Genomic DNA, 24097 nt, shown 5'->3' on the forward strand with positions numbered 1-24097 from the left:
TAGTTTCTTTCCCAGGGTACCTGAGTGGCTCATGGGTTAAGCTTCTGACTGTAATCTCAGCTCAGGTCTTGATTTTAGAGTCCTAAGTTTTGGCCCCCCAGAACTCCACACTAGCATGAGGCCTATTTAAAAGAAAAGCTTTCCTCCCACTCATCTTCACCCACTTAGTTATCCTTCTTGACATCAACTGGTGTTACCAATTCCTTGTTTTCTTGTTACCATTGTCACCATTTAGAACATGGTCCTTTTAAATTTTCTCCTGGAAGATAGAGAAGTGAAGACAGACCACTATTATTACCTTTTCCAATGTTAGGGGGAAAATATGAGTATTTGCAAATTTAGAGATTTGATTTTAAATGTCTCTCTCTCTCTCTTTTTTTTTTTTTTACTGTCAATTTTTTTTTTTTAAAAAATTTATGATAGTCATCAGAGAGAGAGAGAGGCAGAGACACAGGCAGAGGGAGAAGCAGGCTCCATGCACCGGGAGCCCCACGTGGGATTCGATCCCGGGTCTCCAGGATTGCGCCCTGGGCCAAAGGCAGGCGCGAAACCGCTGCGCCACCCAGGGATCCCTACTGTCAAATTTTTATCTCTAATCCAGACTTCTTGGAGTTCCCAGACTTTATAATCATCTCCACTTGGGAATCTCAGATATTTCAAAATTTTTTGCTCAAATGTTATTATTTTCTACCTTATACCCTCCCATCCAGCCGCCCAGCCATTTATTAAATCACATCATTATTCACCTGGCTGCTCAAGCCTCAGTCATTGGGGTCATTTGTCTCACCTCCTCCTCCTACCTATACATATCGAACTCACAGGTTATTTTGAATCATTCTACTTTCTGTCTCCACTGATTGGCCTCTACCACCACTTTGAGACCAATTTTTATTATCTTTTCCCTGGAATATTACAACAGACTCTTAACTAGTCTATGTCCCCTTCCATTCCATTCTCTAAATGTAGTGAGAGTGATCTTGAAATGTAACTTGTATCATGTCATTTCCTTGTTCAAAATTCTTTAATGTCTTCTCTACTTAAAAGTAAGTTCATATTTCTTACCGTGTTAAAGAGCCCCACATGATCTATAGAGCCCCACATGATCCGGCCCTTGCCTGCTTCTGTGATACAATGTTGTACAGATCTCTCTTTTTTTCTTTGTTCTGGCCATAGTTGTTTTCTTTCAGTTCCTGGAATCTGACAGGTTATTTCTGATCTCTTGACTGTAATGCTTTTCTTCTCATCCTTTGATTTCTTAGTTCCTGCTCCTTTTTAAGATCTCATTTTAAACATTATCTCATTAGAAAGATAATGAGAAGAATTAGAAGACTGCCTGAAGAATCAGAAAGTAATGTCTTTATTATTTTTGGTCTTAGCTTTAGGTCATTTTTCCGAACACCTATCACAATCTATTTTGTCTTATTTTTCTGTTTTGTGACTATTAGTTCCATGAGGACAAAAGTTATTTCTAGCTTGTTTATAGTTGAATCTTTTGGGCAGCCTGGGTGGCTGAAGAGTTTAGCGCCACCTTCCGCCCAGGGCGTGATCCTGGAGACCCGGGATCGAGTCCCGTGTTGGGCTCCCTGTGTGGAGCCTGCTTCTCCCTCTGCCTGTGTCTCTGCCTCTCTCTCTCTCTCTGTCTCTCTCATGAATAAATAAATAAGATCTTTAAAAAAATAGTTGAATCTTTCATATCTAGCACTATGCCTAGAACTTGGTAATACTGAGTTAAGTATTAAGTGAAAATGAATGGATTTTTACCTCTGGGTAAAATGTTGAAAGAGCAGAACATTCGAACTTCTCTCCTAACTTGACAATAAGGTACAATAATGACTCTAGAATCAAGTAAACTAGATTATGAGAGAAGTTTTAATAACAGTAATATGTGATTATATATAGAAGTTATATTGACTGACAGGCGTTCTATCCTAGAAGCAATGCAATACGACATGCAATCCTTACTGATTACAGCAGGGGTCTGCAACATAATTAAAGGGAAGGATAGTTATAGAGTTGTTGAATCACTGTTATACACTTGAAACTAATGTAACATTGTATGTCAACTATACTTCAATTAAAATTTTTTTTTAAAGCTAAGATTTAGTAAATACAAGCTTACAGGTTGTATCATCTGTTGCATGAAAGTAGCCATTAACAGTCGATAAACAGCACCTCCTTATGTACTATTAAAACTTTATTTATGTCATGTCTCTGAATTAGAGGATGAGAATGTGTCTAATATGGGAAACAGATGGGTGGTTGAGTGGCCCAGTCGGTTGGGTGTCTGGACTCTTGGGTCGTGATCTCAGGGTGGTGGGATCGAGCCTGGAGTTAGACTCCATGCTGGGCATAGATCCTGCTTAGGATTGGGATTCTCTCTCTCCCTCCCTTTATACATATAGGAAATAGATGGCAGGAGGAAGTTTGTGCCCTACAGCAAGCCCACCTTTCCTTTTGCCTTCATTTATTGCTCTTCTTAAGATCATAGCTGTATCAAAACAAAACAAAACAAAACAAAACCCAAAAACTATTCCTAGTACCTTATTGTGTAGAAAAAATCATATCAAAGAAGCAAGTGGGCAAGAAAGTTTATTTTTTAGTCCACGGCTGGATTAACCTGAGTTATATTTTTTTTTAGTTTATTTTTTTGTAATCTCCATCCCCAAGGTGGGGCTTGAACTCACAACTCCGAGATCAAGAATTGCATGCTCTTCAGACTGAGCCAGCCAGGCGCCCCGCCTAATAAATAAGTTGTGTAGCCAGTACAAAGGCTTTTGTAAGGAAGACTTTTGCTTTTAAAATTATTAGGAGCATGAATACTTGCAATTCTAGCAATTTTATCCCCCACTTATCTTCTGTTTATCTTAAATAGCTTTATTGTGATATAATTCACATACCATACATTTGAACCATTTAAGCTGTACAGTTAAAAAAAAGTATTCAAAGTTGTATTCAAAGTTGTGTAGCCATTACCACAATTTGAGAACATTTTCATTACCCTAAAAAGACATCCTGTACCCTTTACCTTTCACTTCCGACCCTTCCCCCCCCCCCCCCCCCATTTCCTTCAGCCATAGACAGCCACTAATATCCTATACGTGGAATCACACAGTATGTGGTCTTTATGACTGGGTTCTTCCACTTAGCACATTGTCTTCAAGGTTCAGCCACGTTGTAGCATATATCAGAATTTTGTTCCTTTCTATTGCCAAATAATGTTCCATTGCATGGATGTACCTCATTTTATTTATATATTCATCAATTAATAGACATTAGAGGTTTTTCTACTTTTTGAATATTATGAATAATGCTCATATGAACATTTGTAAGTTTTTGTGTGGACATCTTTTCATTTTCTTGGGTATATACCTTGACTAGGTCATGTAGTAACTGTGTTTACCATTTTGAAGAACTGCCAAACTGTTTTCCAAAATAGCTACAGTATTTTACTTTGTATGAGGTTTTATTTTTTTTGGTTTCCCATCCTTGCCAACACTTGTGTTAAGTCTTTTTCGTTATAGCCATCCTAATGACTATGGAGTGGTATCTCATTGTAGTTTTGACTTGTATTTCCTTAATGGCTATATGATTTTAAGCATCTTTTTGTGGGCTTATTGGCCATTTGTATATCATCTTTAGAGAAAAAGCTATTCAGATCATTTCCTATTTTTAAATTGGGATTTTTCAGATTATTATTTAGTTTTAAGAGTTCTTTTTTTTAAACTTATTTAAATTCAATTAGTTAACATATAGTATATATTAGTGTCAGATGTAGAGTTCAGTTATTCATCTGTTGCATATAACACCCAGTCCTCATTACATCAAGTTCTTTATATATTCTGGATATTATCAAACATATAATTTGCAAAATATTTTCCTCTCTGGGTTCTGTTTTCACTTTCCTGATGCCATTCTTTGCAGCATATTTTAATTTTGATGAAGGCCAGTTTATTATTGCTTTTGTGCTTTTGGTGTATCTGAAAAATCGTTACCTAATCCAAGGTCACAAAGGCTTACTCCTTTGTTTTGTTTTTCCTAAGAGTTTTATAGTTTTAGCTCATACATTTAGGTTCATGATTTATTTTGAATTAATTTTTGTGTATAATATGATCCATTGATATATAGGTCTGTCTTTTCATGAGTACATGCTGTGTTGATTACTGTGGTTTTGAAGTAAGTTTTGAATTTGGGATGTGTAAGTCTTCCAACTTTGATGTTCTATTTCAAGAGTGTTTTGGATAGTTTGGGTACTTTGAATTTTTATATGAAATTTAGGATCATCTTGCCAGTTTCTTCAAAAAAGCCAGTTGGGAATTTTGATGGAGAGAGTTTTGAAATTATAGACTATTTTTAGAAGTACTGTCATTTTACCAGTATTTAATCCACAAACTCAGGATTGTCTTTCAACTTATTCAGGTATTTCTTTCAATGATGTTTTGTACTTTTAGGAATATGTCTTGCATCATTCTCCTTTGATTTCCATGCAGCAACTATCTCTCAAATGTTTGATTTTCTTTGTTTTATCTGTATTATTAAAATAGAGTCTTACAGGGAAATACTTAAATATCAGCTTGTTCTTTTTGCTTCAGAGTTTAGAAAAGGTTTCTGCTGTTCATTTTTTGAATGAATTGAGAGGAAAATGGGAGCAGTCTGATTGTCCTTTCCCAGAATAGATTTGAATACATTTTCATTTCAGGATGGATGGACAGAAAAAAAAAAAATCAATTGGTGGTCTTTGAAAAATACTCATACAAGAAGTGTCATTATAAGTATCCTGAAGATACTGTTAAATAAAGTCCTAATGGTATAGGAAATTGAATGAAATAAAAAATTCATTTGAAAACAGACTGTAGTGGAAAAGAAGAAAAATTAAAAGAATGAGGGATAAGCTATAAATAGTGGAGCTACACTTGTATAGATTTCATTTTATGAGTAGTATATATTTCCAGAGAATAAAACAGAATAAGTGGATCAGAGGCAATACTCAAAGCTATAAGTAAAGAAGAAGACATTTTTGATCTAAACTTAGTTTAGATTTCAAAGTCAGAGCTCATAATGTGTTCCAGGGAAAATTAATGAAAAGAGAATATGCATATCTTAGTGATATTTTGAAATTTAATGAAGAATTCTGTACATACACAAGTAAAGAACACAGATTATTATTTAACAAATGAGTATCAAATTGGCTTCAGATGTCTCCAATATTAGATCTTCTGTAGAATTCTTTCTAGGTAAGTATTGCTTTGTGAAAAATACAGTAACATTCTAGAAAATAGAGTAACCCCATGCTAGCATTCCTGAAAAGTATTACTTAAAGAAGTATCCCAGATCATAAGAGATGAATTTACATGATTAACCCAAGAAAGGAGAAGTTGTATCAGAAAAAGTTTGAGAATGAACATTGAAAACAGTTAAATATACCATAGATGAAGCCTAATAATCATAGCAAATATGATTAGAGTCTTGAGAACAAAGTTCCAAAAAAAATCTTTTACTTCAAAATTTAAAAGATATGTATTCTATGAAGGGTAAGAAAAAGGTTTTAACTCCTGATTAAATTAGTGAAACAAAAATGGAGATGAGAAAAAAAAAGTATTGACTTCCTTATTTTTTTTGTTAAAGAGAATCAGTGATGTGTGGCTGGCTTAGTTGATTAAGCATCCAACATTGATTTTGGCTCAGGTCATGAGATTGAGCCCCATGTCAGGGCTTTGTGCTCAGAGAAGTCTACTGGAGATTCTCTCTCTCTCTCTCTCCTCCCCTGCTTGTACTCTGTCTCTCAAATAAATAAAATCTTAAAGAAAAAAGAAAAAAAATCAAATGTGTGGTTTTTTTTTTTTACTTTGTTAGATAAATGTGAGTTTAAAAATATTTTCTAAAAAGGCATTAATTTTGCAACAAATAGAATTTAAAATATATCTGCCTATATTGTGTTATTGTAGAAGATAAATTACAAATTACATTTACATAGTCCAAAAAAAAAAAAAAAAAGAATAGAGAAGCAAAGCAAAAGTGCCTAAAAAATAGCAGTCTCCCAAAGTATGGTTATGGCAAGTAAAGTTTTCTATTCCTATATTGTATTAGTAATGATTTTTGCCATTATAAGTGAAACTCATACTAGCTTAAGCCCAAAGCTTAAGCTTCAACTGTAAACTAGCTTAAGCCCAAAGGCATTTATTGGTTCATATAACTGAAAATGATAGGGTAGGAGCAAATATTGGACATGCATGTATCTAGACCTCCTACAGTGTTTTTAGGACTTTAGAAAAAAAAATTTTCCTTTAAATAATCTCTTAGTCTGCTATTATGTAGAACTTCCTTCTTTCCTGTTACAGTTGGGCTTTATCTATTTCAGTTTTCAACCTCTGCACTTGACATTTTGTGCTGGAGAATTCCTTGTGGGAATAAGCTGTCCTGTGCATTGTAAGGTATTTAGCAGTATCCATGGCCTCTACCCTCTAGATGCCATCAGTACCCCCACTCCTCAGTTCTGATAACCAGAAATGGACTGGACACCACCAGCTGTTCCCTTGGTGGAAAAATTGTCCTTGATTGAGGACACTAACTTATTTGTAGAAAATAGTTGGTCCCGTACTCATCTTCAAGCACTGTGGTTCCAGCAGCAAAAGACAGTCTTCCCTACCAGTTCTTTAAAAGAAAGGAAGAAAGGAAGGAAGAAAGGGAGGGAAGGAGGGAGGAAGGAAGGAGAGAAGGAAGGAAAGGTAGGTAGGTAGTTTGATTGCAGAAGAGAACCTTGACTTTGGTGGGAATTGTGTCCTTCCCTGAAACAGTTTTCTATTGGATATCAGACTGGTTAGGTTTAAGTCATGTCCTCTCCCTGGCTCATGTATTTTAGGCATGAGATTTGTTACTGAAAGAAGTAGGGGAAAAAATTCCAAAAATAATAACTGTGACATTTGGTAAATGAGAAGAAAAGGACACATCTAATGGAGGTTGGAAAAAGTGGAAAATTTGTTGTTAGTGGCAAAAAAATATGAATGGCAAGATTAATTACTGATAAAATTGAACTGATAAGAATGGTTTAAAAGCACTAAGAGTAATTATATTTTGATAGAAGCTATGATCATTAGTCCTCATAAAATAATCTCATCTTTATGCATTAACAGTATCAAAGAATAGAAGGCACAGTATCACAGGGAGAAAAGTTAGCAAATAAAATCAAAGTAGAATATCTGCTTGTAGTAATGATAGACTAGATTATTAGGACTAGTCTTCCTTAGAAGCAAATAAGAATAAAATATTCAGCTTAAGGGTACTAGAGATCTAATGACGTTGGAAGGAGTTACTGGGCCAAAATCTGGCAAAAGATGAAAATCCAAAGATCTGAGCTTCGCATTTTAGGTTATTTTGCTCCAGTAGCTTTTGCAAAGCCAAAAGAAGTAGTTAGAGGCTGAGCTGCACTTTTAACAGCCTCACTGTGCTAAGAGGACAAAAGATAGAGGTCAATACCGATATCTCTTAAACACTCTACTGTTTGGGCTGTAACTTGAAGAGCTTATACCTTAGGAATAATAATGAACAAAAACTGAATCAGCTCTGATGGAGGCTGGAGCACTGCTCTGAGTCATTTGTGAAGGCCAGAAAAAAATGTCAGTCCCTGGATTAATGAAGTCTCATACCCCCAGCCACATGTCAAAAGCAAATGAAAGTATCTGGAGGATTTGTTTCTTAGGCTTCAAAATTTTTATATAGAGAGCTCCTGAAATACTATATCCAGTATATAATTAAAGATGACCACTTATGCTGTTCAGTTTCTCTGGAGACTGAACAGCATGAGTGAGAACCAGGGGAAAAGAAACCCATGAGAGCTTTGTTTATTGTAATTCTTTTTTTTTTTATTTTTTTATTTATGATAGTCACAGAGAGAGAGAGAGAGAGAGAGAGGCAGAGACATAGGCAGAGGGAGAAGCAGGCTCCATGCACAGGGAGCCCGATGTGGGATTCGATCCCGGGTCTCCAGGATCGCGCCCTGGGCCAAAGGCAGGCACCGAACCGCTGCGCCACCCAGGGATCCCCTGTTTATTGTAATTCTTATTAGAGGCTCTAAATAACAATGCTTATTATGTTCTTGGGGGGTAAGAGACAAGTTTGAATATTTAAGCAGAGAACTGAAATTTAAAAATTGAAATCATGTATTTGAAAGTGAACAAAGAAATTCTCAAATGAAAAAATATAAAAGCTGAAATTCAAATAGAATAAATAGGCTTACCAAGAGGTTTAGACCCTGAAGAAGACAGAATTTATAATCTTGGAAAAAGGTTACAAGAACCTTTATATTATATCTATAATGAAAATGGGAAGCGAAAGAAAGTTAAAAAAATAGAAAGTAGAAAGGGTGAGAAATTCTACATTAATTGAACCCCAGGAGAGAAGAGAGGAAGGAAATGGAGCTAAAGCAACATTTGGAGAGATACTGCTGAGAGTTTTACGAAATTGTTGAAAGACACTGATTCAAAGACTCAAGAAGTCCAAGACAAGCAGAATAATAAAAGGAATTCACATTGGAGTGAAATGGCTGATAATTAAAAACAAAACAATAACAACTAAAAGCAACCCACAGTAGCCCAAAATGTCACATTACTTTCAGAGGAGGGGTAGAAAGTCTTATAGCTGGCCTGTCAGCAAAAAAAAAAAGGAACCCTAGGACCACATAGAGTGCTGGGTGTGGGGGGGAGGAAGGGATAACAGCCAGTCAATGATTTTGTGCTCAGCACAATATTCTTCAAGATTGAAGTTGAATATGTGTTTACAAACAAAAAATTCACTTATCTCAAACCTCCACAAAAGGTAATCTTGAAGGATATGTTTTGGGTAGAAGAAAAATGAGTCTGATGGAAGGTTAGAGATGAAGAAAGGAATGAAGAGCACCAAAAATGGTAAATATTGATTCTATAGAATAAAAATACAAACTTGTAGGACTAGATAAACTTTTATAACTAGCATAAAAGAAGATACCTAACTCCCTAAAGGGTATGAAATATTTGGAGGACTGAAGTTTGTCTTTTGGAAAATAGCTTATACCAATAACTTGGCAACTAGTGAAGTTCACTTAGTATTATAAGCAAAAGCTTTTTTGGGGGGACATGCTTCAATGTATGAGTATTAGTAAAGTTTGCATATCTCAACTAGAATTAATTATGAGATGTGAAAACTGGTGAGTTTACCTCATCGCTAAGGGAAATTTGATTTTGGAAGAACATAATCTGAATTATGTTCCCCAAATCTGTTTTTTTTTTTTGTTGTTGTTGTTGTTCCCAATAGTTAAGATAAAAAAATTTATTGTAGTCCAGATTTTTTGTTTTGTAAAATTAGAGAAAATTTAAGTTTAATGAATTTATTACACTTCTAAATTTTGCACAACATACTATTTGCCGTATTTACAGCCAACAATTCATATTCCATTGTGCTTTTATTGAGCAAAAGATTTTGTGTGTGTGTGTGTATGTGTGTTAACCATTTTGGCAGTTTTTGTCAAGCTAAGAGAATGAGGTAGATCATATATAAGGTTTTTAAAAAGTGTCAAATCTTGTTTTATTCTGTACATGATTTTATTGGTAAAAATTATTCATGTAGTGCCTTCTGTAAAAATGCTCATATCTGAAAATCAGTGTACATTAATTCAGTAAGTTTATTTTCAAATATTACTGTAGTTTTTCTTTCTTTTATAATGAAAATGTTTTTAGGTTACTAGTGTGGCTTAGGGTATCATTTTGAAATTAAATTAATCATTGCATAACATCAACTAATAGGATCTAGTTTAAACCTCATAGCATAGCCTATAATTCACATTAATTTTCTTTTGCTCATCTTGCCAATATCATTATTTACTATTCTCTTTTACCCCCACTAGTCATATTTGTTTGTTTCCTAAATATAAACCGTTCTTCCATTTGAATGTAATTTGAGGGAATTGTTTTTAACATGGAATACTAGTCTGTGTTGCTTTGTTTGCCTATAAATTTCTAACCCATTCGTCAAGACTCATTCTAGTCTGGTCCCTCTCCAATAGTTAATTCTATTTGCACAGGCAAGATTAGGAGCTCTGTTTTATGTCCCACTATCATGCTATACTCTCTTCTATTCTAATAAATAGTAATAGTAATTATTTATTTTCCTATCAGTTTAAGACTTCTGAACAACTTGAGGGCTAGGATTGGGTCTTTTTGATATCTGTCTCCAAAGATGAATATATAGTAGATATTTAAATTCTTTGCTGAATGAACAAAGAGTGATATATAGAGAAATTAGTAACAAAGGAATCTGTGAAATCTATTGGGAGAAGAAACCTCAAAAGTAAACTGGGCATCCTTTTTTTGGTGGGTGTTGAAGGGGGAGGTGCAACACATTGTGTCTAGAAACCATGGTGTTTGACTGACTTTGAATTTGCCACATAAGGAAGAACATTTTGCAGTCACCGTAGTTTTGCTTAAAATCTGCCAGTGAAATTTCTGAAGGAACCAAAACCACTTTTAAATTAGATTTCCTATGTTTTTATACTAATTTAATTTTTTTTTTTTTTAATTTTAGGAAACACTCCTTTACATCTTGCTGTGATGTTAGGAAATAAAGGTTAGTAAATATTTCCTTTCTTATGTTTAAACTCATTCATGTATTTTCACATTTAGTTACAATTTTAAGATAGATTTTGTTTTTTGAGTTTTTAAAAATCTGCCTGATTTTTTAATTTACTAATTGAGTTAGGATTCAGTATGTTAAAAATAACGATATTTTCTCACTTCCATAGTTCATCTCGAGAGTTAGTAAAAATCCTGTATTGATTTTATGCTTTTTGAAACTATGATTTTTTTATTTGTTTTATCAAGCAAGCATTTATAATTTCCAAATATTAAGATTTGTTAATTATTATAATCCTTTTAATATTCAAAGAGTTTTTAAGATTCTTTAATAGGGATTGTTTTATATCTCTAGACTCAGAAGTCTAACCTTTTGTATGTTATATGATGGTAAAAACTTGTTTATTCTTTAATTAAAAAACACCTTTGTGGATGGGTGATTTAAAAGATTTACTTTTAAAAAAAATTTTATTTATTTGAGAGAGAGAGGGAGGGTCAGGGGCGAGGCAGAGGTAGTGGGAGAAGCAGACCTCTCCCGGGACCCTGAGATCATGACTCAGGCTGAAGGCAGATGCTTACCTGACTGAGCCACCCCAGCGTCCCTAAAAGATTTACTTTTTAAGGCTGTTTTTTTGCGCTGTCCTATTATTCCTATTCAGGAAGAGAAGTAACCAAAACTGTATGAGGAATCAGCCATCCTTCCCCTCTCTCTGTACCTACCTGCTTACCTGCCATCTGTCTTATCTTTTATGGTGTGTCTGCTGTTATTTTATATATTTGTAAATTTTATCTGTAATACATATAACATTAGGAGGAAAACAAAGCAAATGTGTAAAATGTTAACTATTGAACCTAGGTATAGAGTATTTGAACAATCATTGTGATCATCTTTCTATTTTTCTGTATATTTGAAATTTTTTATAACAAATTATTGAATGAGGGCAGCCCCGGTGGCTTAGCAGTTTAGGGCCGCCTGCAGCCCAGGGCGTGATCATGGAGACCTGGGATCGAGTCCCACGTCAGGTTCCCTGCATGGAGCCTGCTTCTCCCTCTGCCTGTGTCTCTGCCTCTCTCTCTGCGTCTCTCATGAATAAATAAATAAAATCTTAAAAAAAAAAGTATTGAATGAAAAACAAATGGTATTGTTATGCTTCATCATAGGTTAATATTAGTCTGTCTAAATTATATTTCACAGAACATCAGTTTTATAGCACACTGATAAGTATTTAGAGGCAGCTAGTATTTCCAGGTCAAATCAATTTGAAAAATAGTGGATTAATAAGTATTAAGCAGTTTCCTTTAATTTGGACATTCCTAGAACTTTAATGTACTAATATGCATTGTGACCTTCTGAGTTGGGGCAGGTGTTGGATATACAGTCATTGTTCCCCAAAGTTATTTGATTTGCTTTTTTCCACATGTAGCTTGAGAGACTAGAGTTCCGTTGAATGTATTTTTGGGAAGCACTTGGTTAGATGATTCAGGGTCTACAAATAATGTCAGTGTTTGCTTTTTCTGAAATCTTTTCATGTAGAGTAGGTACAACAGTTAATATACTGAACCATTTATATTTTTTTAGTTACATACTCTTTTTTTTTTTGTTTTATGGCCTTTTAATATATTTTTGAGATTTGGTTACAGGAGCAATATTTAAATGTGTAGTGGAAGATAACACATCTACCTTATTAATTCTGTAAATTAATTTTTCATTGTACCACTGTGCCACTACATTCTCTTTTTATCTTCTTCTTTATAGATAAATAAACTATACCTTTACTGATTTTGTTGTTGAAGGAAAACTTGCTATTTGTATACTTGTTTGTAAACATGATAAAAATACCCAGGACCCTCAAATAATGTTTATTCATTGATTTAAAGAGGGATACCCTAGGACTTTTACACTATTATTTACTTTTCTCATTCATCTTAACATATTAACCTTATTTTTTCACTATTAAAGTCTGATTTTTTTCTGAATTTCTAGGTCTGTTGGCCATGTTGGCCTTCTAGGTTGGGAGGTTGTTGAATTATGGATTTGAATTGAAATGGAAAGAACATTATACTAAAAGAATATTTTAGAAATCCTTAGAAGATGAAATAGAAAAGTAAACTATTTCTTATCCTTTTGGTTAGACATCAGAGAAGGGTTCATTAGGCCAGTTGCTGCAACTTTTAATTCATTCTTTTGGATCTGCAGTTTTTGTATAATTTTTTCCCTGAAATAACTCTAGGGTTAGTATTTCTGGATGTTCCTTTTTCTTTGCACTGTCCTATTTATCTTATTCTCTCTCTTTATATTTTATTATGTTCATAGCTCTTGCTTATTTGTATGTGATTTCTGTTCCTTATAATTTCATTTTATCCATCTTAAGTCCTAATTTCTTTGTGGCACATTTATGCATTTTTTTAAGCCTTAGTGCCTGGTTGTTAACTACCTTGTTTTTTTTATTAACTTGTTAAAATTATTGGGAGAAAAAAAAATTATTGGGAGAGGCATTTGATTGATCTTGCTTTTTTTTTTTTAATGTATCAGATTATGTCATAGGTGACTGGTGTATTTATGATTATCTGACTTTTTTTTAGACGCCCATTTCTACGTCAGTTGAATTATGACAGGTGAGTGAAGGGCAGACATTTAGCAGGGTTTATGGCATATCAGAAGATACTGTTGACATGTCTAGCATGCACATAGATCATACCAATCTTATACCTTAGTTTACACAACTAAGATATTGCTTTAGGTTGTCCACCTTGCATTTTAAAATTTTAAATTAAAAATTTTAAGGATTCTTAAAGCCTATTTTTAAGGCTATTAATAAATGCTTCTTGAAACAATAAATACTTCTTGAAATAATACAGTACAAAGACATATAAAAGTATCCTCTCTTCTACTTTTTCCCCTAATAGAATTAACATTAATAGCCTAGTGGGCATCCTTGCACCCCTTTCTCCTTATTTATATAATATAGGGGCTTAATTTGTTTTTACTAAAGTTGAATCACCATACACAGTACTTTGCTAAATTTTTCTTTTCACTTGAAAGTTTATCATGAAATCATTATATATAAGTCTGTAGATTTGTAGTCATACTTTTGTTCCCCTAACTTCTTTATATGTCCACACATACACACTTAACGTTCATAAAACCCCATGATGGTAGTTTTTTAGGAGAATCCATTTTATTTATTTTAAAAAATTCTTTTTTAGCTGTGCTGTTGTCCTTTTTCCTTATTAACCCTCATCCCTTTTTTTTTTTTTTTAAAAAGGAACTTATTATTTATTTATTTATTTATTTATTTATTTATTGATAGTCACAGAGAGAGAGAGAGAGAGAGAGAGAGAGAGAGGCAGAGACACAGGCAGAGGGAGAAGCAGGCTCCATGCACCGGGAGCCCCACGTGGGATTCGATCCCGAGTCTCCAGGATCGCGCCCTGGGCCAAAGGCAGGCGCCAAACCGCTGCGCCACCCAGGGATCCCCCTCATCCCCTTTTTAAAGTTTTTATTTAAATTCCAGTTGGTTAACATACAGTGTAATATTAGTTTTAGGTATAGGATTTAGTGATTTATCACTTATATACAACACCCAGTACTCATCACTACAAGTGCCTTCCTTAATACCCATCACCCATTTAAACTATCCTACTGCCCACCTCCTTTCTAGTTACACTCAATTTGTTCTCTGTAGTTAAGAATCTCTTTTCCGCTTTGCTCCTCCCACCCATGTTCATCTCTTCTTAAATTCCACATATGAGTGAAATCATACGGTATTTGTCTTTCTCTGGTTGACTTACTTCTCTGAGCATAATACTCTCTCGATCCATCCATGTCATAGCAAAATGGCAAGATCCATTTGTTTTGATGGCTGAGTAATATTCCATTGTATATATTCACCACCTTTTTTTTTATCCATTCATCAGTCAGTGGGCATTTGGGCTCTTTACATATTTTAGCTATTGTTGGTAATGCTGCTATAAATATTGGGGTGTATGTACCCTTTCTAATTAGTATTTTTTGTATACTTTGGGTAAATACCTATAGTGTAATTGCTGGATCATAGGGTAGGTCCATTTTTAACTTTTTTGAGGAACGTCTATACTGTTTTCCAGAGTGGCTGCACCAGTTTGCTTTCTCACCAACAATATAAGAGGATTCCCCTTTCTCCATATCCTCACTAACACCTCTTGCTTCCTGTGCTGTTAATTTTAGCCATTCTGACAGGTGTGAAGTGATATCTCATCGTAGTTTTTGATTTGTATTTCCCTGATGATGAGTGATGTTGAGCATCTTTTCATGTGTCTGTTGGCCATCGGGATATCTTCTTTGGAAAAATGTCTGTTCATGTCTTGTGCCCATTTGTTAACTGGATTATTTGTTTTTTGGGTGTTGAGTTTTATACATGATATATTTTGGATACTAACCCTTTATCAGATACGTTGTTTGCAGTTATCATCTCTCATTCTGTAGGCTGCCTTTTAGTTTTGTTGTTTCCTTTGCTGTGTAGAAACTTTTTATCTTGATGAAGTCCCAATAGTTCATTTTTATTCTGTTTCCCTTGCCTCAGGAAGACATACCTAGAAAGAAGTTGCTGCAGCCAATGTCAAAGCGATTGCTGCCCGTGTTCTCCTCTAGGATTTTGATGGTTTCAGGTCTCACATTTAGGTCTTTGATCCATTTTGAATTTATTTTTGTGTCTGGTGTAAGAAAATGGCCCAGTTTCATTCTTCTGCATGTTGCTGTTCAGTTTTCCCAACACCAGTTGTTGAAGAGACTGTCTTTTTCTCCTTGGACCTTCTTTCCTGCTTTGTTGAAGATGAGTGGATTCTACACTTGTGGATCCATTTCTGGGTTTTCTCTTCTGTTCCATTGATCTATGTGTCTGCTTCTGTGCCAGGACCATATTGTTTTGATCACTGCAGCTTTGTAATGTCACTTGAGGTCCGGAACTTTGATGTTTCCGACTTTGCTTTTCCTTCTCAGTGTTGCTTTGGCGATTCGGGGTCATCTGGGTTCCATACAGATTTTAGGATTGTTTGTTCTAGCTCTGTGAAAAATGCTGTTGGTATTTTGATAGGGATTTTATTAATCATAGATTTTATTAATAAAATAGAGATTTTATTAATCTGTAGATTACTTTGGGTGGTATTTTGATAGGGATTTAATTAATCTATAGATTTTGGTAGGGATTTTATAAATCTATAGATTACTTTGGTTGGTATAGACATTTTGACAATATTTGTTCTTCCCATCCATGAGCATGGAATGTCTTTCCATTTCTTGGTGTCATCTTCAGTTTATTTCATCAGTGTTTTATAGTTCTCAGAGTAGAGGTCTTTCACCTCTTTGGTTAGGTTTATTGCTAGGTGTCTTGTGATTTTTGGTGCAATTGTAAATGGGATTGATTCCTTGGTTTCTCTTTCTGCTGCTTCATTATTCTTGGTATATAGAAATGCAACAGATTTCCATAGACTGAATTTGTATCCTGAGACCTTACTGAATTTGTGTATCAAGTGTTCTAGCAGTTTTTTGGTGGAGTCTTTTGGGTTCTCTATGTAGAGTGTCATGTCATCGACAAACAGTGAAAGTTTGACTTCTTCCTTGCCACTTTTGGATACTTGTTATTTTGTTTTGTTGTCTGATTGCTGGAGCTAAGACTTCCAATATACTATGTTATAGTGGTGAGAGTGGACGTCCCTGTTCTGTTCCTGATGGTAGAGGGAAAGCTCTCAGTTTTTCCCCATTGAAGATGATGCTAGCTGCGTTTTTTTCATATATAGCCTTTATTATGTGGAGGTATGTTTCCTTTAAACCCACTTTGTTGAGGGTTTATTTATCCTGAATGAGTGTTGTACTTTGTCAAATGTCTTTTTCTGCATCTACTGAGAGGGTCATATGGTTCTTATCCTATTTTTTACTAATGTGTTGTATCACATCGATTGATTTGTGCAAAGTGAATCCTTCTTGCAGCCCAGGAGTAAATTCCATTTGATCATGGTGAATGATTTAATGTATTTTTGGATTTGATTTTAGTATTTTGTTTAGAATTTTTGCCCTATGTTCATGTGGTTATTGGCCTATAGTTCTCTCTCTCTCTCTCTTTTTATAGTTCTCTTTTTTTAATAGAGTCTCTATCTGGTTTTGGTATTGGGGTAATGCTGTCCTTATAGAATGAATTTGAAAGTTTTCATTTCCTTTCTATTTTTTTGAATAGTTTGAGAATAAACTCTTCTTTAAATGTTTGGTAGAATTCTCTGCAGAGCCATCTGGTCCTGGTATTTTGCTTGTTGGGAGATTTTTGACTACTGACTCAATTTCTTTGCTGATAATCGATCTGTTCAAGTTTTCTTTTTGCTTTAGTTTTGGTACTTTATATGATTCTAGGAATTTATTTCTTCCAGATTGGTTGGCACATAATTTTTCATTATATTCTCTTAAAATTGCTTGTATTTTTCCTCTCTCCTTTGTGATTTTTTTTGGGGGGGGGGTCCTTTCTCTTTTCTTTTTGATAAGTCTGGATAGGTATTTATCAATTAATAATTTTTTCAGAGAACCAGCTCTTTCATTGATCTGTTCTACTGTTTTTTTTTAGTTTCTATATAATTTCCTATTCTAGTCTTTATTATTTCCCTTCCTCTGCTGGCTTTAGGATTTGTTTATTTTTCTTATTCTAACATTTTAGGTATAAAGTTTTTTTTTTTTTTTTTGTTTTGTTTTTTAATAATCTCTTGAGGTAGGCCTGTGTTGCTGTATACTTCCCCCTTATTTCTGCTCTGTGTGTATCCCAAAGAATTTGGGCGATTGTATTCATTTTTATTTGTTCCCTTGTATTGTTTAAATTTTTTTCTTTAAATTTCAACTTGATCCTTCATTCTGTAGTAGTACGTTTTTTTAACCTCCATGTATTTGTGGTCTTTCCAAATTTTTCCTTGTGGTTGACGTAAAGTTTTATAGTATTGTGGTCAGAAAAGATGCATGGTATGATCTCAGTCTTTTCTTATTTATTGAGGCCTGGTTTGTGACCTAATATGTGATCTATTCTGAGAATGTCCATATATACTTGAACATATATTCTGCTGCTTTAGAATGAAATATTATTCATTCATATATTCATATATTCTCTGAATATATCTGTTAAGTGTATCTGGTCCAGTGTGTCATTCAAAGCAATTTTTTCCTTGTTTATTTTCTGCTTAGCTTATCTGTCCATTGATGTAAGTGGGGCATTAAAGTCCTGTACTATTGTTATATTATCATCAGTGATTTCCTTTTTTTTTTTTTTTTAAGATTTATTTATTTATTTATGATAGACAGAGAGAGAGAGAGAGAGAGAGAGAGAGGCAGAGACACAGGGGGAGGGAGAAGCAGGCTTCATGGAGGGAGCCTGATGTAGGACTCGATCCTGGGACTCCAGGATCCTGCCCTGGGCCAAAGGCAGGCGCCAAACTGCTGAGCCACCCAGGGATCCCCAGTGATTTCTTTTATATTTTTATTAATTGTTTTGTATATTTGGGTGCTCCTAAGTTGGGGGCATAAATTTTTACAGTTATTAAATCTTCTTGTTGGATACTTCCCTTTATTATGATATAGGTGGCTTTCTTTTGATGTCCATTTGCATGATAAATATTTCTCTATTCTCTCACTTGTAAGCTGCAGGTGCCTGTGGTCCAAAATGTGTCTCTTGTAGGCACCATATAGATGAATCTTGTTTTTTTATCCATTCTGATACGCTATGTCTTTTGATTGGAGCATTTAGTCCATTTACATTCAGAATAAGTATTGATACATACTGGTGCCATTTTATTACTTTTTTTGTCATTGTTTCTGGAGATTTTCTATGTTCTTTTCTAGTCTTTGTCACTTTTGGTCTTTCCTTCCTACTCAAATAGCCCTCTTTAATTTTTTTGCAGGGCTGGTGTAGTGTTCACAAAGACCTTTAGCTTTTGTTCATCTGGGGAATTCTTTCTCTCTCTTATTCTGAATGACTGCCTTCCTGGATAGAATACTCTCACCGCAGATTTTTCCTATTCAGCACCTTGAATATATCTTGCCACTCTCTTCTGGCTTGTCAAGTTTCTGTGGAGAGGTCTGCTGCTAACTTAAGGGTCTTCCCTTCTAAGTTAGGGACTTCCTTTGTCTTGAAAATTTTACGGTTTTCCTTCATCACTATGTTTTGCAAATTTAACTACAAAATGTCTTGGTGTTGGCCTGCTTTTGTTGATTTTGATGAGAGTTCTCTGTGCCTCCAGGATTTGGATATCTGTTTATTCCCCCAGGTTAGAGAAGTTTCCAGCTGTTATTTCCTCAAATAAACTTTTGACCCCTTTTCTCTCCCTTCTTCTTCTGAGACTCTTATGATATAAATGCTACCATGTTTGATGGAGTCACTGAGTTCCCTAAGTCCACTCTCTTGTGATCCATTGCTCTTTCTTTTTGTTCAGCTTAATTATTTTCCATAATTCTGTCTTCTATTTCACTTATTTGTTCTTCTACTTCTTCCATTCTTTCATCATTAGATCTGGTTGCTTTCAAATCTCAAATACTGCATTTTTCTTTTCTGCCTGATTGTTTTTTAATTCTGTCATTTCTGTTATGTTTCCTGATCCTGTTAGTAATGGCCTTATGAAGAAGAGGTCATCTATTGTCCAGGGCCTGGTGCTTCAGGAAGTGCCTCTGGTGTGTGCTGCCTGCAGTCTGCTGCTGTGTTTTATCTGTTCTTTCTCTCAGGTCAGTCCTCTACAGGGGCTCTCCTTGCCTGTGGTGGACGGTGTCAGGACCTTGGCTGGAGTGTGGCGAGTTTTAAGTAGGTGTGTTCTGGTCTGCTTGCTAAATGAGACCTGATGCTGTTTCCACTAGAGTTGAAGCTTTGCAGAACTCTGTGGTTAGTAGTGGTGTGTGTGGGGATTTGTGCTGGTCTTCTGGGGGAGGGGCCCTCTGTGCTGGTCATTAGGCACACTTGCCTGAGAAAAGCAACACCAGCAGTGGGTGGCAGAGTGGGATCTGGTGTAAGCAGGTTAGGCAGCCAGTGTTGGCACTGGGCAGAGTACTGACATTGATTTCTGCTGAGGGGCAGGTGAAATGGCTCTAGCCAACTCTTTTTGTCTCTGGAGATGGGAGTCCAGGCCTGCTGCTCTCAGGGAAGCCCTCTCAGAAAAATGAATAATTTTCCCTTGTGTGTCCTAGGTGTTTTTGAGATCCCTGTTTTCATACTGTGTGTCTCTGGGTTGCTTGCCTGCGTGGAGCAGTGCTATGCACTTTGGGCTCTATTGTAGCCAAGCCTGCTTACTTTTAAGATTGATATTGATTGATTGATTGATTGATTGTGTGCCTGTTAGCAGTGGGAGGGGCGGAGGGAGAGAGGCAGAGAATCTTAAGCAGACTCTCGTTGAGTGTGAACCTGATGCAAGGCTCAATCTCAGGACCTGGAAATCATGACCTGAACAGAAATCACAAGTAGGATGCCTAACCAAATCAGCTCTCCACGTGTCCCCAGGCCTGCTTACTTTTAAAACTTCAGACTTTAGGGACTTGGTGTGGCAGGGACCTGTGCTGGTCTTCTGGGTAAGGGTCTTACTGTGCTGGGACCCATTCAGGCTTGACCCAGAAGAACAGTGGTGCCATGTGCAGGGATGTGGTATATGGAGCATAGTAGGCTAACCAGCCAGTGTACAGTGTCGGTTAGTCGCCCTCAGCAGGTGCCTCTGTACTTATGCTAAGGGGTAAGGGAGTGAAATGGTGACCTTGGGCTCCTTTGTTTCCAGAGAGGCAATGCTGTCACAGGTAAGATCCAAGGAGAGTAAACGGTCTCCCCTATGAGCCCTAGTGATCCTCAGATTGCGCTGTCTTCTCAGGGGTTGCTTGCTTGCCTTCTCTCCAGGCTGCAGGGCAGCACCCTAAGGTCTCTGTCCCAGCCAAGGCCAAAGACCTCCAAAACTCCAGTCTTTGAGCCCTGCTGATCGCAAAACCTCACAATAATCAGCCCCTCACATTTTCCCAGGGAGTGGCTTTGGGGAAGTGTTCTTGTGCTTATCCCTGTGCTTTCTGCTCTCTCACCTTTCTGTGACCCGGGCTCTCTTCCCTATCCAGAACCCTCATTCCTTTTCTCCTCGCAAACTGCTTCTTTGTACTTCCTACTTTCCTTGATGTGGCCTTTTCTCTCTCTCTAGTTGTGCAGTTTGTTCTTTCAGTCCTCAGGTCAATTTCTTGGGTATTCGGAATGATTTGATGATCACAGTGAACATTCAAATACTCTTCCTAAGTTCAGTAGTTGTTAACATTTTATCATATTTACTTTGTTTTTCTCTTATTGTTAAATATATTATTTTTGCAGTATCATTTGAGAGTTTGATGTAGACATCATGACATTTTAGCTCCGGATACCTTGGCATGCATCTCTAAGAATAAGGACAGTCTCTTTCATAACCACAATATCAGTATCATACTTAAGAAAATTAATACTGTTGTTATAATCTCTTATATCTAATTCATATTTAAATTTTTCCAGTTTTTCCAAAAATGTCTTTTATACGTGCTTTATATTGAATCAAGATCCAGTTAAGGTTTACTCATTGCATTTGGTTTTTATGTCGTTTTCTTTTTATGTAGAAAAGTTTGCCCACTTTTTTTTCCCCTTTGTACTTTACTTTTTGAATAGTGTGCCCAATCAATTTGTAGAATGTCTCTCATCTCAGATTTGCCTGATTATTTTCTCGTGATGTAATTTAACTTGTTCCTTATCTTGTATCTTTTCTGCAAATTGAAAATAGCTATCAGGGCTTGATATGATTCAAGTTAAACATTTCTGGAAAGAATATTGCATAGGTCATATTAATTTTATATTGCATAACATTAGAAACACATAATGTCAAGTTATATCACTATTAATGCCACCACATTTGGTCACTTGTTTAAGCTGATGATCTCCAGATATTTTCACTGGAAAGGAACTTTTTTTTTCTCTTTATAATTAGAAAGTAATCTTGGGAAAATACTTTGGTATCATGTGAGTATCCTATTTTCTAGCACTATCATAGCATTTAGCCTCGTGACTTTAGCATTCATTGAGGACATTTGCCTAAAAGCAGTTATTACTTTGGTGTTGTAATACACCTATTTTCAAATTTTACCATTTCTTCTACATTTATTAGTTGGCATTCTTCTGTAATTGATTGTTTTTAGTTTACTGTGTTATAATTGGTCATTATTCTTTTTGATGCTCGGTTTCCCAAATTTGGCCGGTGGCTGACCATTTGACCAGGTTCCTTGGTCCTTTTGATGTGACAGTATTCTTAAAAAATGGCTGTATATTACTGTAGTGGTATAGATGCATCCTATTAATCAGTAATTTCCCCATTATGGATGTTCATTTAGTTTCCGGTATGTTTGCCATTTAAGCTGTTAAAATATACATTCTTGTACATATATTCTCTTTCTTTCTTACTTTTGAAAGGGTGGGGAAGAGGAAGAGGAGGTGGGGGAAGGGCAGAGGGAGAGAGAATCTTAAGAAGACCATGCCAATAGGGAGCCCTATGTGGGGCTTGATCTCACAATCCTGAGATCATGACCTGAGCTGAAATCAAGAGTCAGACGCTTAACTGACTGAGCCACCCAGGGGCCCCTCTTGTACCTATATTCTTATATACTGCTGTAGACTTTCTTAAGCACCTTTGTGAAATTTCTGTATTTATTTTACTTTATTCTAATCAAACTTCGTATAGTTATTCCTAGTGCTATATGCTAATATAGAGGCTCCTCCTATAACTAGGAATCACATTCTTCTACCTGTGCTCAACCACAAGACATTGTCATAACACCCTTATTTCCTTCAGAGCACCTGTCATTCTCTGACTTATTTTTTTTACTTATTAGTTTACTTACTTTCTTCTAACAAAGGATATAAGCTCTCTGATAGTAAGACCTTGTCTTTCTTTTTACCGCTTATATCCAGGACTTAGTGCTTAGAAATGGTGTGTGATAGGCATTCGGTAAATATTTGCTGAATGATTGATTGAATGAAGAACCATTCATGTAGGAAATTTAAAATGGGTAGCCATCCTAAATTTTCCATGAGCCTCAGTTTTGAAGTTCTTGCCTGTTAATATACTTTTTACTGCTAATTTTTAAGAAGAATATCCTATACCTTAGACTTTTTTTGCTTACTAGAAAACTGTCCAGATTTGTTCTTGGACTCATAAACAGACTTTTTCCTCTTTTGGGTGTTTTCCTGAAGTAAAAGAATTGTAACATTTGAAAAATAAGGGTTTATAGAAACATTACTGGTCCTTTTTGAAAGCACATTCTTTTTTCTGAAATAAATTAAGAACTTTCTATTTGATATCACATACATACAAATCCTTTTTTGAGTTTTATTAGTAGAATTTTGATATAAGTTACTCAGGTTATCTTTTAGACTGTAGAAATATTCTCACAGTACTCTTGGGAATAATTATTAAGGAATCTAATACTTCTTTGGAGAGATACAATTTATTTTTAAGTAATAGAATAGATCTTGAATCTGAGGATCTGAAATAACTTTGTTAGATATATAGGGCTTTTACAAATTATTTTTCTCTCTGTTACAGTGTTTATTTTATAGACCTATTTGTATCATATTGATTTCTTAAATTTCTAAATGATTTGTATATTCATAGATTTAAAAAATTGCATGATGTTTGATATTATTACCACTTTATGTTTCAGAATGTGCCCACTTACTTTTGGCTCACAATGCTCCAGTAAAGGTGAAAAATGCTCAGGGATGGAGCCCACTGGCGGAAGCCATCAGCTATGGAGATAGACAGATGAGTAAGCAATATAAATTGTTGTTTATAAATATTCTAAAAATATGAAGTGTTACATTTGATAAAATTTTCATTTAGTATAACTTTCTGTAATATGAAATGTTTGTAGTTATTTGTAAACTTGTATGTGAATTATTCATAACTTAGGAACATGGATATTAGGTAGTACACAAAAAGAATTGAGGAATTATGTTTGAAAGCATATTGTTTATAGTTTATTTTCTTTTATACTATTCTGCTCTACTGATATTTTTCCATTGTTTTATTTATTCAATATGAAGGATTTTTAAAAGCTCTGAGACCTGACTATCCTTTCTGGCAGATACTTAATTATGTGAAACATTAATTGGAACTGAAAATAATCACAGTGTTTTATAATAGTTATCTTTTTGCTTTAATTGGTGGGAATAGATTTTACTGAAAGTGAGAAGGAAGTCTCTTTGTTTTGGTCTTTGAGAATTTCAAAAAAAAGTCACATGTTTTCTCATAGTACACACTGTGTTCAGTTACTCTACCTTCCCTCCTCCTGTTCCTGAGTTGGTTTTTTTTTCCCCAACTTCATATACAGGTTTTATTTTTGTCAAGCACATCTCAATAGTTGAAAAGTTTGTAAAATTTAAATCTGGATGAGTGAGAATATTATCTTCCTGGTACTATCTTTTTACAACTAGGATTGAAAATTAACTCTAGGCTGTGGAAGGCACGAT

The 24097-nt window shown here is 35.2% G+C and overlaps 1 protein-coding gene across 2 annotated transcripts in view; it reads left to right on the top strand.

The window, feature by feature from the left end:
- The window catches only part of ANKRD13C (ankyrin repeat domain 13C), an 86372-nt gene that overhangs the window by 12667 nt on the left and 49608 nt on the right, over positions 1-24097 (top strand). For both annotated transcript variants that reach the window (XM_072754911.1, XM_072754910.1), the window contains exons 2-3: positions 10549-10590; positions 23290-23394. In XM_072754911.1, the coding sequence (XP_072611012.1) occupies positions 10549-10590; positions 23290-23394 (147 nt within the window). The remainder of the gene's footprint in view (positions 1-10548; positions 10591-23289; positions 23395-24097) is intronic.

Source organism: Vulpes vulpes, chromosome 3 (assembly GCF_048418805.1).
Source record: "Vulpes vulpes isolate BD-2025 chromosome 3, VulVul3, whole genome shotgun sequence".
Taxonomy (NCBI): Eukaryota; Metazoa; Chordata; class Mammalia; order Carnivora; family Canidae; genus Vulpes; species Vulpes vulpes.